The 16,321-nt window shown below is 45.1% G+C and overlaps 1 protein-coding gene across 2 annotated transcripts; it reads left to right on the forward strand.

Annotated features, from left to right (window-relative positions):
* The first annotated feature begins 857 nt into the window (after nucleotides 1-857).
* On the forward strand, nucleotides 858-10,718 carry LOC129841890 (L-rhamnose-binding lectin CSL2). 2 transcript variants are annotated; one of them, XM_055910237.1, is made up of 10 exons: nucleotides 858-964; nucleotides 2,689-2,791; nucleotides 3,122-3,157; nucleotides 5,731-5,784; nucleotides 5,865-6,000; nucleotides 7,627-7,736; nucleotides 7,870-7,914; nucleotides 10,045-10,183; nucleotides 10,275-10,382; nucleotides 10,480-10,718. In XM_055910237.1, exons 2-9 carry the CDS (start codon nucleotides 2,761-2,763, stop codon nucleotides 10,378-10,380), a joined length of 657 nt encoding a protein of 218 aa, XP_055766212.1. In that variant the 5' UTR covers nucleotides 858-964; nucleotides 2,689-2,760; the 3' UTR covers nucleotides 10,381-10,382; nucleotides 10,480-10,718. The 2 variants fall into 2 exon arrangements, with proteins under 2 accessions (XP_055766212.1, XP_055766211.1); XM_055910236.1 differs by having other exon boundaries at nucleotides 860-964; nucleotides 10,275-10,402.
* The last annotated feature ends 5,603 nt before the right edge of the window (nucleotides 10,719-16,321 follow it).

Below are 16,321 nucleotides of genomic sequence, written 5' to 3' on the forward strand. Positions count from 1 at the left end.
ATACTAATAATAGTATGCATATATTAGCAAATTGGACTGAGGAGCAGGCAGTTTACTATGGGCACCTTTCATCCAAAATACTCAATACTGCCCCTGCAGCCATAAGAAGTTAATGCCAAAATAACATGCAAAACAGGCAAGCCCCCCCCAAAAAAATATGTATATATTTTTTGTTGCTAAAAATGTGGGTCTGACTGAGCCCCACCTGCCCTGAATGACGGGTCGTCACTGTTTAATTAACACACGCTTCTTCTGCTCAGTACATATACACAAAAATAAGACCACTTATTGTGACTCTCACCGACTCCACACTTTCTTCCAACACGTTCCAGATTTTCCTAGAGACATTGAATGGATTTACCAAGTAGCATTCATCCAAAACCCTGACGAAGACCAAAAACGAGTCTAGTGGTTTCTTATTTTCCAACATAGCTTTACTTTTCTTGTTTCCCTTTTTCTTCACCCCTGTAACCCACTCATTCTCACTTTGTGTACTATTAGCTTCACTCGACTCACTAGTAGTGTCAAACAAAACCCCAGTTTCCGCCATCTTTCGTCCGTAATTCTCCCCGTACATTGAACAACAAAAGGTTGCTAACCCTCTTTCAGGATTTGAACCCAGATGGTGGTTAAAAACATTGTGACAAATTAGGTAAATATTACCATACCAATAAAGTTTGATTGACCTATTACGGGCCCAGTGATGTAAGCATGGTGTGTACAATTCGCCGCCCGACAAATTTGGGGCACCCAGCTCAATGCCGGGAGGCAGCCCGGTTCAAAACGAAGGCAATCAACGCTTACCGGGTTCACCCGGGGCGCAGGCCAGGGGCATTAATAGAATTCCCGTCAAGCAAAACATCCCACGGCTGAATGTAATTGGGGACGTCTGCCATAGGATATATAATCATTAATACCTGAGCACGCTCCTTTCAGAGACGCAGGAGAAACAAGCCAGCTCAGGGTGAGATGAGCAAACAATACAAACAACTTGAAATAATCAAAGTGTACACTTGTAATTGGTCCAATAAAGAAACAACAAAGGACATAGTCATAGCGTAAATTATGTTGGAATCTATGGTAACTGGCGATTGTACTATTGAAATGAAAAACCAATATAATGCTTCTTGCGATTCACTCACATATGGTGTAGTCATCTATGTGAATATGGGAAGACCGGCGCATGAAAACTTTGTTAAATTCAGTGTTTATTTGGTAAATCGGTAGGTGCAGGAACAAAAAGTGAGCGCGAGAAGACGGTGACCTGGGGAACTCTGAGGTACCGGAACGCATGAGGGAATATCGCTTTTATAATAAAGCATTGCATGCATATCATCGCATTGCAGCCTGGTCTCAGACTATACATAGTAAAAGTAAATCCGGAACACTCAGTTTAGAATGATACAGTATGGTTACTTAAGACAAATGTAAGCATAGTGATTGGTCAGGGTGGGTGTAGAAGGCAAATTTGTAGCAACACAAAGGTGACGAGTTTGAAACAATATTAGCACTTTAGCAACTTTTCAGCTACTGGCTACTTTTTAGCTACTTTGTAACTACTTAGCATGTTAACTAACACATCCCTTAACCCTTTTAGCCAACCCTAAGTATAGAATAATACAAAATGCTCTGAGACCAGATTGTGTATGTGTGTAGTGGCATAGAGTAGAACTGCTTATTAAAGAAGTTGTGCGCACACACACGGGGAAAAATGTTTTGTAGCCTAGGGTCTGGGGAAAATGTGGCCTTTTATATAAATACATTTAATGCAATTCTGCATAATTTTACATGACTGACTTTGGCAGAATCTTTAATAGTGCACAAATGATCGCAATGACAGGCTACTTTGACACTGACAAACTGACTCTGAGCTCATTAAAAACCACCTTGTCTTGAATCCTTCAATAGCCTTGGCCTAGGTGTGTGGAGACACATGCGAGGTATCATTCGGCAAGTCAGTGACACTGAAAATAGTTACCAGTGTCACTGACTCACCAATGATGCGCAGTACTCTCGCCGGAGATGTCCGAGATGTTCGTGCCAAAAGACCATATCTCTCGTTTCACATTGTAAAACAATATTTGGAAGCTGATCAAATATATTTTGGTAGCCTACAGCAGACCGATGTCTTCTCTTCAGCAGGAGCCATTTGCTTTCCAACCTGTCTTTTCCTGTGATTGTATTTGAAATATTGGGAATGGCCTGTTGGGAAGAATTGCCAATGAGGCAACTCAAATGAACTTTGATTTTTATAATAATTTTCACATTGGGAAAAAGTGAAGATAAAAATGAAATTCTGGGAGAGGTACTGAATCTGGCCAAAAAGGTTCCCAACGAAAGTCTAAAACAGGAAGGTGCCAGCCGGCTAAAATTAAGCACTCGTTAATTAGATTGTCTCTCGTGGAGAATTATCTAAAATGTTTACAGAAACTGTATTACGTGACATTATCACAGGTAGATCGACACCTAAAACCCGAAGATAACTAAAAAGGGCTTCATGCTGTGGTGGTTGCGTAACGGGAGGACAGCACCATCACACTTAACATGTGGTTTGAGCTGGCGTCAGATATTAGATCTGTGTTGCCGAGTTGACTGCTAATCCGCTGTGCTTTGTGTTCCTGGTTGATGCTTTGCAAACAAGGATCTGTTCTTGAGAAGTATCAATAAATGTTAGTTGTATTTGTCCAGGTGACCATCTGTAACATCTTACCTGTTACTACTACAATTGAACCAGCTACTACCACACCTGTACCCAGCATCATGCGCCTTGTAAGACTGACTGCGTTCACCTGTGAGTATACTGACTGACTTGTAACAAAATACGCATTTGACAGAGTTTAAAATATACATTCCAGTATTTTCCAGAAGCTTCTAAATGTATCAGTTAGTATTGAAAGTAATTGAAGTCCAATATAAACAGTATGACCCAGGTCTAGTATACACCATCCTGTATTGAGGACTAGGTGATGTTCCATGTCTGTCTATACGCTGTACTATACTATATACTGTACAGTATGTATATACTTACTGTATATGCTGTACACTACTCTTCTCCTGTAAAGAATTGCAAAGAGACTGACCAAGGTTAGAAAAGCTGAACTAGCTGTGTGATGTGTTTCAGTGCTGGCTGCAGTTTGCTGTACACTACCAGCTGCAGGTACGTTGGTGATTGTGTGTGAGCACATCATTTTCTAAACTGAAGAAAAATAACCACACAACAATTTCAAAGATTTTACTGAGTTACAGTTCATATATGAAATTAATTCATTAGGCCCTAATCTATGGATTTCACTTGACTGGGCAAGGGCGCAGCCACAGGTGGGCCTGGCTCCCAAGTGGGTGGGCCTAGCACCACCCATTGGGTAGCCAGGCTCAGCCAATTTGAATTTGTTTTTCCCCACAAGGTCTTTATTACAGACAGAAATACTCCTCAGCAAATCAAATGTTATTTGTCACAAGTGCCGAACTTTACAAGGGAATGTTTACTTACAAGCCCTTAAACAGCAGTTTTAATAGAAAAAAGTTAAAGTAACAAATGATTAAAGAGCAGCAGTAAAATAACAGTAGCAAGGCTATATACAGTGGGTACCAATTGTTAATTTAGGTCATATGTACACGTAGGTAGAGTTATTAAAGTGACTATGCATAGATAATAACAGTGGTAGTGGTGTAAAGGGGTTCAGCCATTTGATTACATGTTCTGGAGTTGTATGTCTTGGGGGTAGAAGCTGTTTAGAAGCCTCTTGGACCTAGACTTGGCGCTCTGATAGCGCTTGCTGTGCGGTAGCAGAGAGAAGTCTAAGGTGGCTGGAGTCTTTGACAATTTAGGACCTTCCTTTGACACTGCCTGGTATAGAGGTCCTGGATGGCAGGAAGCTTGACCCCTGTGATATACTGGGCCGTACTCACTACCCTCTTTAGTACCTTGAGATCAGAGGCCGAGCAGTTGCCATACCAGGCAGTTATGCAACCCGTCACAGTGCACTCGATGGTGCATGCCAAGTCTTTTCAGTCTGACTGTCTTGGTGTGCTTGGACCATGTTACTTTGTTGGTGATGTGGATGCTAAGGAACTTGAAGTTCTCAACCTGCTCCACTACAGCCCCGTTGATGAGAATGGGGGCGTGTTCGGTCCTCCTTTTCGTGTAGTCCACAATCATCTCCTTTGTCTTGATCATGTTGAGAGAGAGGTTGTTGTCCTTGCACCACACGGTCAGGTCTCTGATCTCCTCCCTATAGTCTGTCTCGTCGTTGAACAGGCCTACCACTGTTGACATCGGCAAACTTAATGATGGCGTTGGAGTCGTGCCTGGCCGTGCAGTCGTGTAAACGGAGTACAGGAGGGTACTGAGCACCCACCCCTAAGGGCCCACGTGTTGACGATGAGTGTGGCGTATGTTTTGAAAGCTACCCTTACCACCTGGGTTGGCCTGTCAGGAAGAGCAGGATCCAGTTGCAGAGGGAGATGTTTAGTCCCAGGGTCCTTAGCTTAGTGATGAGCTTTGAGGGCACTCTGGTGTTGAATGCTGAGCTGTAGTCAATGAATAGCATTCTCACATAGGTGTTCCTTTTGTCCAGGTGGGAAAGGGCAGTGTGGAGTGCAATAGAGATTGCATCATCTATGGACCTGTTGGCGCGGTGTGCTATTTGGAGTGGGTCTTGGGTTTCTGGGATGAGGTGTTGACGTGTGCCATGGCCAGCCTTTCAAAGCACTTCATGCTACAGATGTGAGTGCTATGGGTCGATAGTCATTTAGGCAGGTTACCTTAGTGTTCTTGGGCACAGGCACTATGGTGGTCTGCTTGAAACATGTTGGTATTAGACTGACAGAGGTTGAAAATGTCAGTGAAGACATTTGCCAGTTGGTCAGTGCATGCTCGGAGTACTCGTCCTGGTAATCCGTCTGGCCCTGCGGCCTTGTGAATGTTGACCTGTTTAAAGGTCTTACATCGGCTGCGGAGAGCGTGATCAGTCATCCGGAACAGCTGATGCTATCATGCATGTTTCAGTGTTACGTGACGCGAGCATAGTTGATTTAGCTCAACTGGTAGGCTTGTCACTGGTCAGCTCTTGGTTGTGCTTCCCTTTGTAGTCTGTAATAGTTTGCAAGCCCTGCTACAGCTGACGGGCATCGGTGCCGGTGTAGTACAATTTGATCTTAGTTCTGTATTGACGCTTTGCATGTGATGTTTCTTCGGAGGGCATATCCGACAATCTCGCAGGTGAAGAAGCTGGATGTGGTGGTCCTGGATTGGTGGTGTTACACGTGGTTTGCGTTTGTGAGGCTGGTTGGACAGATTGCCAAATTCTCTAGAACAGCGTTGGAGGCTGCTTATGGTAGAGAAATGAACATAAAATTCTGTGGCAACAGCTCTGGTGGACATTCCTGCGATCAGCATGCCAATTGCACGCTCCCTCAACTTGAGACATCTGTGGCATTGTGTTGTGACAAATCTGCACATTTTCTTGTTCCCAGTATGTGTACCTGTGTAATGGGCATGCTGTTTAATCAGCTTCTTGATTTGACGCATCTGTCAGGTGGCTGGATTATCTTGGCAAAGAAGAAATGCTTACTAAAAGGGATGTAAAAAAATGTGTAAAACATTTAAGAGAAATATGCAGTTTTGCATATGGAACACGTCTGGGATTTTTTATTTCTGCTCATGAAACATGGGACCAACACTTGTGTTTTATTTTTTGTTCAGTGTATATGTGATTGTTTCTCACTCAGCGACTAGAGTGGTCACCTGTGACAATGGAGAAAACGTCCAGTTCCTGATCTGTGGTAAGAACACACACATTCTATCCTGATGGTCTCTCCATAGTGCTGTCTGTTTCTTTACATTGTGTTTCTTGCCCTGCTAGATTCTGGAGTGATCTTCATTGAGAGAGCTCTGTATGGACGGACTGACGGAACAACATGCAAAGAAGGACGACCTGCCAACCAGCTGACCAACACACAGTGTTCACAGACAGGCACCCTGGAGGTCCTCTCACAGAGGTACTCAGTCAGTGTTTATTTGATAGACAGGCACCCTGGAGGTCCTCTCACAGAGGTACTCAGTCAGTGTTTATTTGATAAAGACAGGCACCCTGGAGGTCCTCTCACAGAGGTACTCAGCCAGTGTTTATTTGATAAAGACAGGCACCCTGGAGGTCCTCTCACAGAGGTACTCAGTCAGTGTTTATTTGATAGACAGGCACCCTGGAGGTCCTCTCACAGAGGTACTCAGTCAGTGTTTATTTGATAGACAGGCACCCTGGAGGTCCTCTCACAGAGGTACTCAGTCAGTGTTTATTTGATAAAGACAGGCACCCTGGAGGTCCTCTCACAGAGGTACTCAGTCAGTGTTTATTTGATAAAGACAGGCACCCTGGAGGTCCTCTCACAGAGGTACTCAGTCAGTGTTTATTTGATAAAGACAGGCACCCTGGAGGTCCTCTCACAGAGGTACTCAGTCAGTGTTTATTTGATAAAGACAGGCACCCTGGAGGTCCTCTCACAGAGGTACTCAGTCAGTGTTTATTTGATAAAGACAGGCACCCTGGAGGTCCTCTCACAGAGGTACTCAGTCAGTGTTTATTTGATAAAGACAGGCACCCTGGAGGTCCTCTCACAGAGGTACTCAGTCAGTGTTTATTTGATAGACAGGCACCCTGGAGGTCCTCTCACAGAGGTACTCAGTCAGTGTTTATTTGATAGACAGGCACCCTGGAGGTCCTCTCACAGAGGTACTCAGTCAGTGTTTATTTGATAGACAGGCACCCTGGAGGTCCTCTCACAGAGGTACTCAGTCAGTGTTTATTTGATAGACAGGCACCCTGGAGGTCCTCTCACAGAGGTACTCAGTCAGTGTTTATTTGATAGACAGGCACCCTGGAGGTCCTCTCACAGAGGTACTCAGTCAGTGTTTATTTGATAGACAGGCACCCTGGAGGTCCTCTCACAGAGGTACTCAGCCAGTGTTTATTTGATAAAGACAGGCACCCTGGAGGTCCTCTCACAGAGGTACTCAGCCAGTGTTTATTTGATAAAGACAGGCACCCTGGAGGTCCTCTCACAGAGGTACTCAGTCAGTGTTTATTTGATAAAGACAGGCACCCTGGAGGTCCTCTCACAGAGGTACTCAGTCAGTGTTTATTTGATAGACAGGCACCCTGGAGGTCCTCTCACAGAGGTACTCAGTCAGTGTTTATTTGATAGACAGGCACCCTGGAGGTCCTCTCACAGAGGTACTCAGTCAGTGTTTATTTGATAAAGACAGGCACCCTGGAGGTCCTCTCACAGAGGTACTCAGTCAGTGTTTATTTGATAAAGACAGGCACCCTGGAGGTCCTCTCACAGAGGTACTCAGTCAGTGTTTATTTGATAGACAGGCACCCTGGAGGTCCTCTCACAGAGGTACTCAGTCAGTGTTTATTTGATAGACATGCTGGGTTTCAGTCAGAGGCACGTTGTTGAAAGCACATTGCAGTATTGTCAATGTGCCTTTTTAAAGCCAATTTTCCTGACGTTACCGGTAAACACTGCAGATGTCTGCTTTAAATGTCAAGTGCTGCATGCCTGTTGACAACGCGTTTGATTAAATCCCAGCCATAGCTCATCTTACCTCCTGATATCCCCCAGGTGCAATGGGAAACGGGTGTGTGAAGTGAACACTGAAGTCTTCCGTACTTCTGACCCCTGTGTTGGAATCTACAAATACCTGGAAACCACCTACACCTGCATCCTAGCAAGTCAGTCTGTTTCTATGTATAATAATACAAAATACTACACCAGGCTAATGTCTGCTATGAAAAGGTATGTCTTTATTTGTCTGCCCAGCAGTGGCCAGTGTGGTGTGTAATTACTTTTTGTTTGTCCTTGCAGCACGCAGCATCACGTGTGAAGGCTCTGATGCTCTCCTAGAATGTGGTAAGGCTCTGATGCTCTCCTAGAATGTGGTAAGGCTCTGATGCTCTCCTAGAATGTGGTAAGGCTCTGATGTTCTACTAGAATGTGGTAAAGCTCTGATGCTCTCCTAGAATGTGGTAAAGCTCTGATGCTCTCCTAGAATGTGGTAAGGCTCTGATGCTCTACTAGAATGTGGTAAAGCTCTGATGCTCTACTAGAATGTGGTAAGGCTCTGATGCCATCCTAGAATGTGGTAAAGCTCTGATGCTCTCCTAGAATGTGGTAAAGCTCTGATGCTCTCCTAGAATGTGGTAAAGCTCTGATGCTCTCCTAGAATGTGGTGAGGCTCTGATGCTCTCCTAGAATGTGGTGAGGCGCCGGTGCTCTCCTAGAATGTGGTGAGGCGCCGGTGCTCTCCTAGAATGTGGTGAGGCGCCGGTGCTCTCCTAGAATGTGGTGAGGCGCCGGTGCTCTCCTAGAATGTGGTGAGGCGCCGGTGCTCTCCTAGAATGTGGTGAGGCGCCGGTGCTCTCCTAGAATGTGGTGAGGCGCCGGTGCTCTCCTAGAATGTGGTGAGGCGCCGGTGCTCTCCTAGAATGTGGTGAGGCGCCGGTGCTCTCCTAGAATGTGGTGAGGCGCCGGTGCTCTCCTAGAATGTGGTGAGGCGCCGGTGCTCTCCTAGAATGTGGTGAGGCGCCGGTGCTCTCCTAGAATGTGGTGAGGCGCCGGTGCTCTCCTAGAATGTGGTGAGGCGCCGGTGCTCTCCTAGAATGTGGTGAGGCGCCGGTGCTCTCCTAGAATGTGGTGAGGCGCCGGTGCTCTCCTAGAATGTGGTGAGGCGCCGGTGCTCTCCTAGAATGTGGTGAGGCGCCGGTGCTCTCCTAGAATGTGGTGAGGCGCCGGTGCTCTCCTAGAATGTGGTGAGGCGCCGGTGCTCTCCTAGAATGTGGTGAGGCGCCGGTGCTCTCCTAGAATGTGGTGAGGCGCCGGTGCTCTCCTAGAATGTGGTGAGGCGCCGGTGCTCTCCTAGAATGTGGTGAGGCGCCGGTGCTCTCCTAGAATGTGGGGAGGCGCCGGTGCTCTCCTAGAATGTGGGGAGGCGCCGGTGCTCTCCTAGAATGTGGGGAGGCGCCGGTGCTCTCCTAGAATGTGGGGAGGCGCCGGTGCTCTCCTAGAATGTGGGGAGGCGCCGGTGCTCTCCTAGAATGTGGGGAGGCGCCGGTGCTCTCCTAGAATGTGGGGAGGCGCCGGTGCTCTCCTAGAATGTGGGGAGGCGCCGGTGCTCTCCTAGAATGTGGGGAGGCGCCGGTGCTCTCCTAGAATGTGGGGAGGCGCCGGTGCTCTCCTAGAATGTGGGGAGGCGCCGGTGCTCTCCTAGAATGTGGGGAGGCGCCGGTGCTCTCCTAGAATGTGGGGAGGCGCCGGTGCTCTCCTAGAATGTGGGGAGGCGCCGGTGCTCTCCTAGAATGTGGGGAGGCGCCGGTGCTCTCCTAGAATGTGGGGAGGCGCCGGTGCCCTCCTAGAATGTGGGTCTCTATTTTTCTTTTTTTATATATACCTTATTTTACCAGGTAAGTTGACTGAATATATTCTAATTTACAGCAATGACTTGAGGAATAGTTACAGGGAGGATGAATGAGCCAATTGTAAGCTGGGGATGATTAGGTGACCATGATGGTATGAGAGCCAGATTTGGGCATTTAGCCAGGACACCGGGGTTAACACCCCTACTCTTACGTAAAGTGCCATTGGCTCTTTAGTGACCAGAGTCAGGACACCTGTTTAATGTCCCATCCGAAAGACGGCACCCTACACAGGGCTATGGGATCTTTTTTTAGACCAGAGCAAAGGGTGCCTCCTACTGGCCCTTCAACACCACTTCCAGCAGCATCTGGTACCCATCAAGGGACTCAACAGGACCAACCCTGCTTAGTTTCAGAAGCAAGCCAGCAGTGGGATGCAGGGTAGTATGCTGCTCTATCAGAATGTGATCTATTAGAATGTGGTAAACTGGTCAATACTGCTGTACAGTGTAGTCACATCTCATATGATGATATAGTAGAGCAGTATTATATATACACTGTTTATTACCATCACTTGTACACCAAAGACATTCAACCTTACCTCATCCCCCTTCCTCCTCTCCCTCAGATGAAGGTACGATCCAGATCCACAGTGCCAACTATGGCCGCCGTGACCAGCTAGTGTGTTCCTTTAATCGGCCCGCTAACCAACTAGCCAACACCAACTGTCTCAGCCAATCCACCACTGCCAGTAAGGTGGCAAAGAGGTACTGAAACCGGCAGTGTGTACTGTAGTGTTAACTTCTACCTGTAGAAATGCATGACTGTAGTGTTAACCTGTACCTGTCGTTGACACAGGTGTAATGGGAAGAGCCAGTGTGACGTCCCGGCGTCCAGTTCTCTGTATGGGGATCCCTGTGTAGGAACCTACAAGTACCTGGATGTGGCTTACACCTGTGGCTAAATGTGAGGCAAGCACGCATACGGTAATACACGCACACGCACTAACGCACTCACACCACTGGGAAGTAGAATGCTGAGGTTGACAATTTTTGTTTTGCAGGAGATCTTCTTAGGAACAAAGACCAGAGACTTGGATATCTTCCTCTGCATTGGGTGGATGTCTTTCTTTCCTGTCCTCTCCTCATTTGAAATCTCAATTGAATGTAAAATCTGTAAATTGCATATTTCCATATTCCATATTTCCATGAACTTTACTTCAAATAACATTGTTACCATAATACTTAGTGCACTTTGTACTAAAGTATTTCTTCTGAACTGTGCTGTTTGATCTGAATTAAACTATTCAGCATAGACAAGACTTGGTGTCCTTTGTTCAATATAATGAAACATCACCACTCGCATACTTTAAAGTCTTTATTTTAATCCACAAATTACATCACACCAAGAAGAATTTGAAAGTCTTGGATACATGGACCCTTAAGGATACAAAAAGCACAGTCTACTGCATACAGCTACGCTGCCCATAACAGCAATACCACATAACATGTAGCAAAGAAGTTAACTTAATGTCCCGAATACAAAGTGTTTGGGGCAAACACAAAATGACTGAGTACCAGTCTTCATATTTTCAAGCTTGGTGGTGGCTGAAGCATGTGCGTTTGCTTGTCATCGGCAAGGACTAGAGTTTTTAAAGAGAAAATAAATGGCGTAGTGTGAAGCACATGCATAATCCTAGAGGAAACCCTGGTTGTCTGCTTTCCAGCAGACACTGGAAGACTAAACTTTCAGCAGCACCTAAAATGAGGCCAATTATACACAAGTTGCTTACCAAGACCACGTTGAATGTTCAAGTGGCCAAGTTGACTTAAATGGCTGTCAAGCTATGATCAACTTAATAGAGCTTGATGAATTTAGTGTGCAGATATTGGACAGTCCAGGTTTGCAAAGCTCTTAAAATCACCTATGGCAGTGAATAGTTATGTAAATTAATTTCGGTTCATTTTCAAAAAATTTGCAAAACAATTATTGAAAGTGTAGATGGGTAAGATTTTAATTCAGGCTGTAATAGTGTGGACTGAATCAAGGTGTATGAATGCTTTCTGAAGGAACTGTTCACAGACCTGTGTTATTGTACCTGTCACTGTCCAAACCAGCAGCATGAACAAGAGGAAGAAAATGTTCAACTTTTCCAATTGTCCATTAAGAATTTACCGGGACCTGGCGTCCAGAGATGGTAGTCTACACATACACGTGGACGCAGGACTTCAAGGGCAAAGGTGCACTTGCAAAAGCAGTGAGGTGCTCATTTACAGTAAACAAAACATCACACTTTAGATCAGAATGTAGTCAAAATCAGGCCAAAATAAAATTTTGAAATTGACTCCCACACAACTAGGAGGACAGTGCAAACAGTCACTGTTCCATTCACAGATCTTCAAGAGACAGACCAGTCTGCTTGAATAGAAAGGTTTCCCTCCACAAACCTGGGCTCTACTTACAAAGCCAAAACACAGATGTTGGACGGTAAATTATTCAATGTAAAAAGGCAAACATCACTTCATGCATCACCAACTCACAAAAGGAAATACCAAGAACATTAGATGTGCTGATAAAATTTCACTGCCGTGCTTCTAGCTCTTAGGAAACTTTGCAGTATTTCTTACATTAGCCCAGAAAATGTGTTATTATATACATCCGGGAAGAACTTTTGGATATCAGTGGGGCGGTAACTCACCAGCATTATGACCAGGAACATGACTTTCCCGAATCGGATCCTTGGTTCGTACCCCCTAGGGCATTTGAACTGATTCCAGAGGCTGACCAAAAAAACACCACTGGTGGAGGAGAGGTACTCGGAGTGGACGTCTAGTCTGACTCAGGAGGCAAGCACACCACCCACTGCTTCTGAGTATATTACTCGCTAATGTTCAGTCTCTGGATAATAAAGTTGATGAGCTCAGGGTGAGGATTTCCTTCCATAGAGACATCAGGGATTGTAACATACTCTGTTTCACGGAAACATGGCTCTTTCGGGATATACTGGCTGAGTCCGTACAGTCAGTTGGGTTCTCAGTTCATCTCGCAGACAGGAATAAATATCGCTCTGGGAAGAAGGGCGGGGGTGTATGTTTCATGATTAACTACTCATGGTGTGATTGTGATAACATACAGGAACTCAAGTCCTTTTGTGTATCCGACCAAGAATACCTCACAATCAAGTGCCGACCGTATTATCTCCGAAGAGAATTCTCTTCGGTTGTAGTCACAGCCGTGTATATTCCCCCTCAAACCACATATCCTGAGGCCACATTTATTGTAACTGGGGATTTTAACAAAGCAAATTTGAGGAAAATGCTACCGAAGTTCCATCAACATATTGAATGTAGTACTCACGCTGCTAAAACCCTTCCACTGCTACTCCAACTTCCGGGATGCCTACAAGACCCTCCCCCGCCCTCCCTTCGGGAAATCTGATCACGACTCCATTTTGCTCCTCCCCTCCTATAGGCAGAAACTCATACAGGAAGTACACATGCTAGGGACTATTCATCGCTGGTCTGACCAATCGGAATCCACACTTCAAGATTGCTTTGATCAAGCAGACTGGGATATTTTCCGGGTAGCCTCCGAGAACAACATAGACGAAAACACTGATACGAGGACTGAGTTTATCAGGAAGTGTATAGAAGATGTTGTACCCACTGTGACTATTAAAACCTACCCTAACCAGAAACCGTGGATAGATGGCAGCATTCGCGCAAAACTGAAGTGCAAACCAACGCATTTAACCATGGTAAGGTGACTGGGAATATGGTCGAATACAAAACATTGTGGTTATTCCCTCGGTAAGGCAATCAAACATGCAAAACGTCAGTATAGAGACAAAGTGGAGTCGCAATTCAACGGCTCAGACACAAGACGTACAGTATGTGGCAGGGTCTACAGACAATCATGGACTACAAAGGGAAAACCAGCCACGTCGAGGACACTGACGTCTTGCTTCCGGACAAGCTAAACACCTTCTTCGCCCGCTTTGAGGATAACACAGTGCCACCGATGCGGCCCGCTACCAAGGACTGTGGGCTCTTCTTCTCTGTGGCTGATGTAAGTAAGACATTTAAACGTGTTAACCATCGCAAGGCTGACGGCATCCCTAGCCAACAATGATGAGACAGCCTACAGGGAGGAGATGAGTGCCCTGGGAGTGTGGTGCCAGGACAATAACCTATCACCCAACGTCAACAAAACAAAACAACAACAAACAAGGTGAAATGCTTCAAGTTCCTCGGCGTACACATCCCTGACAAACTGAAATGGTCCACCCACACAGACAGTGTGGTGAAGAAGGTGCAACAGCACCTCTTCAACCTCAGAAGGCTGAAGACCCTCACAAACTTTTACAGATGCATAATTGAGAGGATCCTGTCGGGCTGTATCACCGCCAGGTACGGCAACTGCAACACCCGCAACCGCAGCGCTCTCCAGAGGGTGGTGCAGTCTGCCCAACCCATCACCGGGGGCAAACTACCTGCCCTCATGTCACAGGAAGGCCAAAAAGATAATCAAGGACAACAACCACTCGAGCCACTGCCTGTTCATCCCACTATCATCCAGAAGGCGAGGTCAGTACAGGTGCATCAAAGCTGGGACCGAGAGACTGAAAAACAGCTTCTATCACAAGGTCATCAGACTGTTAAATAGCCATCACTAGCACATTAGAGGCTGCTGCCCTATATGCATAGACTTGAAATCATCACTGGCCACTTTTTAACAGTCACTTTATTTACATATTTTGCAATACTCATCTCATATGAACAGTTTAAGTCGGAAGTTTACATACACCCTAGTCAAATACATATAAACTCAGTTTTTCACCATTCCTGACATTTAATCCTAGTAAAAATTCCCTGTCTTTGGTCAGTTAGGATCACCACTTTATTTTAAGAATGGGAAATGTCAGAATAATAGTAGAGAGAATGATTTATTTCAGCTTTTATTTCTTACATCACATTCACAGTGTGTCAGAAGATACACTCAATTAATATTTGGTAGCATTGCCTTTAAATTGTTTAACTTGGGTCAAACGTTTCGGGTAGCCTTCCACAAGTTTCCCACAATAAGTTAGGTGAATTTTGGCCCATTCTTCCTGACAGAGCTGGTGTAACTGAGTCAGGTTGGTAGGCCTCCTTGCTCGCACTCGCTTTTTCAGTTCTGCCCAAACATTTTCTAATGGATTGAGGTCAGGGCATTGTGATGGCGACCTCAATACTTTGACTTTGTTGTCCTTAAGCCATTTTGCCACAACTTTGGAAGTATACGTGGGGTCATTGTCCATTTAGAAGACTAATTTGTGACCATGCTTTAACTTCCTGACTGATGTCTTGAGATGTTGCTTCAATATATCCACATAATTTTCCTTCCTCTTGATCCCATGTATTTTGTGAAGTGCACCAGTCCCTCCTGGAGCAAAGCACCCCCACAACATGATGCTGCCACCCCCGTGCTTCACGCTTGGGATGGTGTCTTTTGCTTGCAAACCTCCCCCTTTTTCCTCCAAACATAACGATGGTCATTATGGCCAAACAGTTCTATTTTTGTTTCATTTGACCAGAAGACATTTCTCCAAAAAGTATGATCTTTGTCCCCATGTGCAGTTGCAAACCATAGTCTGGCTTTCTTATGACTGTTTTGGAGCAGTGGCTTCTTCCTTGCTGAGCGGCCTTTCAGGTTATGTCGATATAGGACTCGTTTTACCGTGGATATAGATACTTTTGTACCTGTTTCCTCCAGCATCTTCACAAGATCCTTTGCTGTTGTTCTGGGATTGATTTGCACTTTTCACACCAAAGTAAGTTCATCTCTAGGAGACAGAACGCATCTCCTTCCTGAGCGGTATGATGGCTGCGTGGCCCCATGGTGTTTATACTTCGGGACTATTGTTTGTACAGATGAACGTGGTACCTTCAGGCATTTGGAAATTGCTCCCAAGGATGAACCAGACTTGTGGAGGTCTACACATTTTTTTCTGAGGTCTTGGCTGATTTCTTTTGATTTTCCCATGATGTCAAGCAAAGAGGCACTGAGTTTGAAGGTAGGCCTTGGAATACATCCACAGGTACACCTCCAATTGACTCAAATTATGTAAATTAGCCTGTCAGAAGCTCTAAAGCCATGACATCATTTTCTGGAATTTTCCAAGCTGTTTAAAGGCACAATCAACTTAGTGTATGTAAACTTCTTACCCACTGGAATTGTGATACAGTGAATTTTTTTGTGAAATAATCTGTCTGTAAACAATTGTTGGAAAAATGACTTGTGTCATGCACAAAGTAGATGTCCTAACCGACTTGCCAAAACTATAGTTTGTTAACAAGACATTTGTGGAGTGGTTGAAAAACTAGTTTTAATGACTCCAACCTAAATGTATGTAAACTTCCGACTTCAACTGTATATACTGTATTATATCTTATTTGACTGTATCTTAGTCTATGCCCCTCTGACATTGCTCGCCCAAATATTTAAAAATTCTTAATTCCATTCCTTTAGATTTGTCTGTATTGCTGGGAAATTGTTAGATATTACTGCACTAGAAACACAAGCATTTCGCTAAACCCGCAATAACATCTGGTAAACATGTGTATGTGACAAATATAATTTGATTTGATGAATCAACATTTTGTAACAGAGGACGACTACTGTGAAAGCTGATTTTCATCTGCATCTGTGAATCAGTGAAAGCTCTTCCCCTAACTCTGTTCTGATATCACATGACTTATGTGAGGAGTGTATAGCTTTCAGAATCAGTGGAGGTTGGTTGGAAGAACTGTCTACGCTAGGTTATTCCAGGGAAAGCAACAGGAAACTAGGCAAAGCTATGCTGCTATGTTGTAAATACCTGATCCCTCCCCCTTCCTGTCTGTCTGTGTCCGTCTGTGTTGTGA

Source organism: Salvelinus fontinalis, unplaced genomic scaffold, assembly GCF_029448725.1.
Source record: "Salvelinus fontinalis isolate EN_2023a unplaced genomic scaffold, ASM2944872v1 scaffold_0002, whole genome shotgun sequence".
Taxonomy (NCBI): Eukaryota; Metazoa; Chordata; class Actinopteri; order Salmoniformes; family Salmonidae; genus Salvelinus; species Salvelinus fontinalis.

Excerpts from the sequence above, each read along its gene's own strand:
- LOC129841890 (XM_055910237.1), top strand. The coding sequence starts at position 2,761 with ATGCGCCTTGTAAGACTGACTGCGTTCACCT. Across the intron at positions 3,158-5,730 it reads CTGTACACTACCAGCTGCAG|CGACTAGAGTGGTCACCTGT; the intron begins GTACGTTGGTGA and ends TTTCTCACTCAG. Across the intron at positions 6,001-7,626 it reads CTGGAGGTCCTCTCACAGAG|GTGCAATGGGAAACGGGTGT; the intron begins GTACTCAGTCAG and ends GATATCCCCCAG.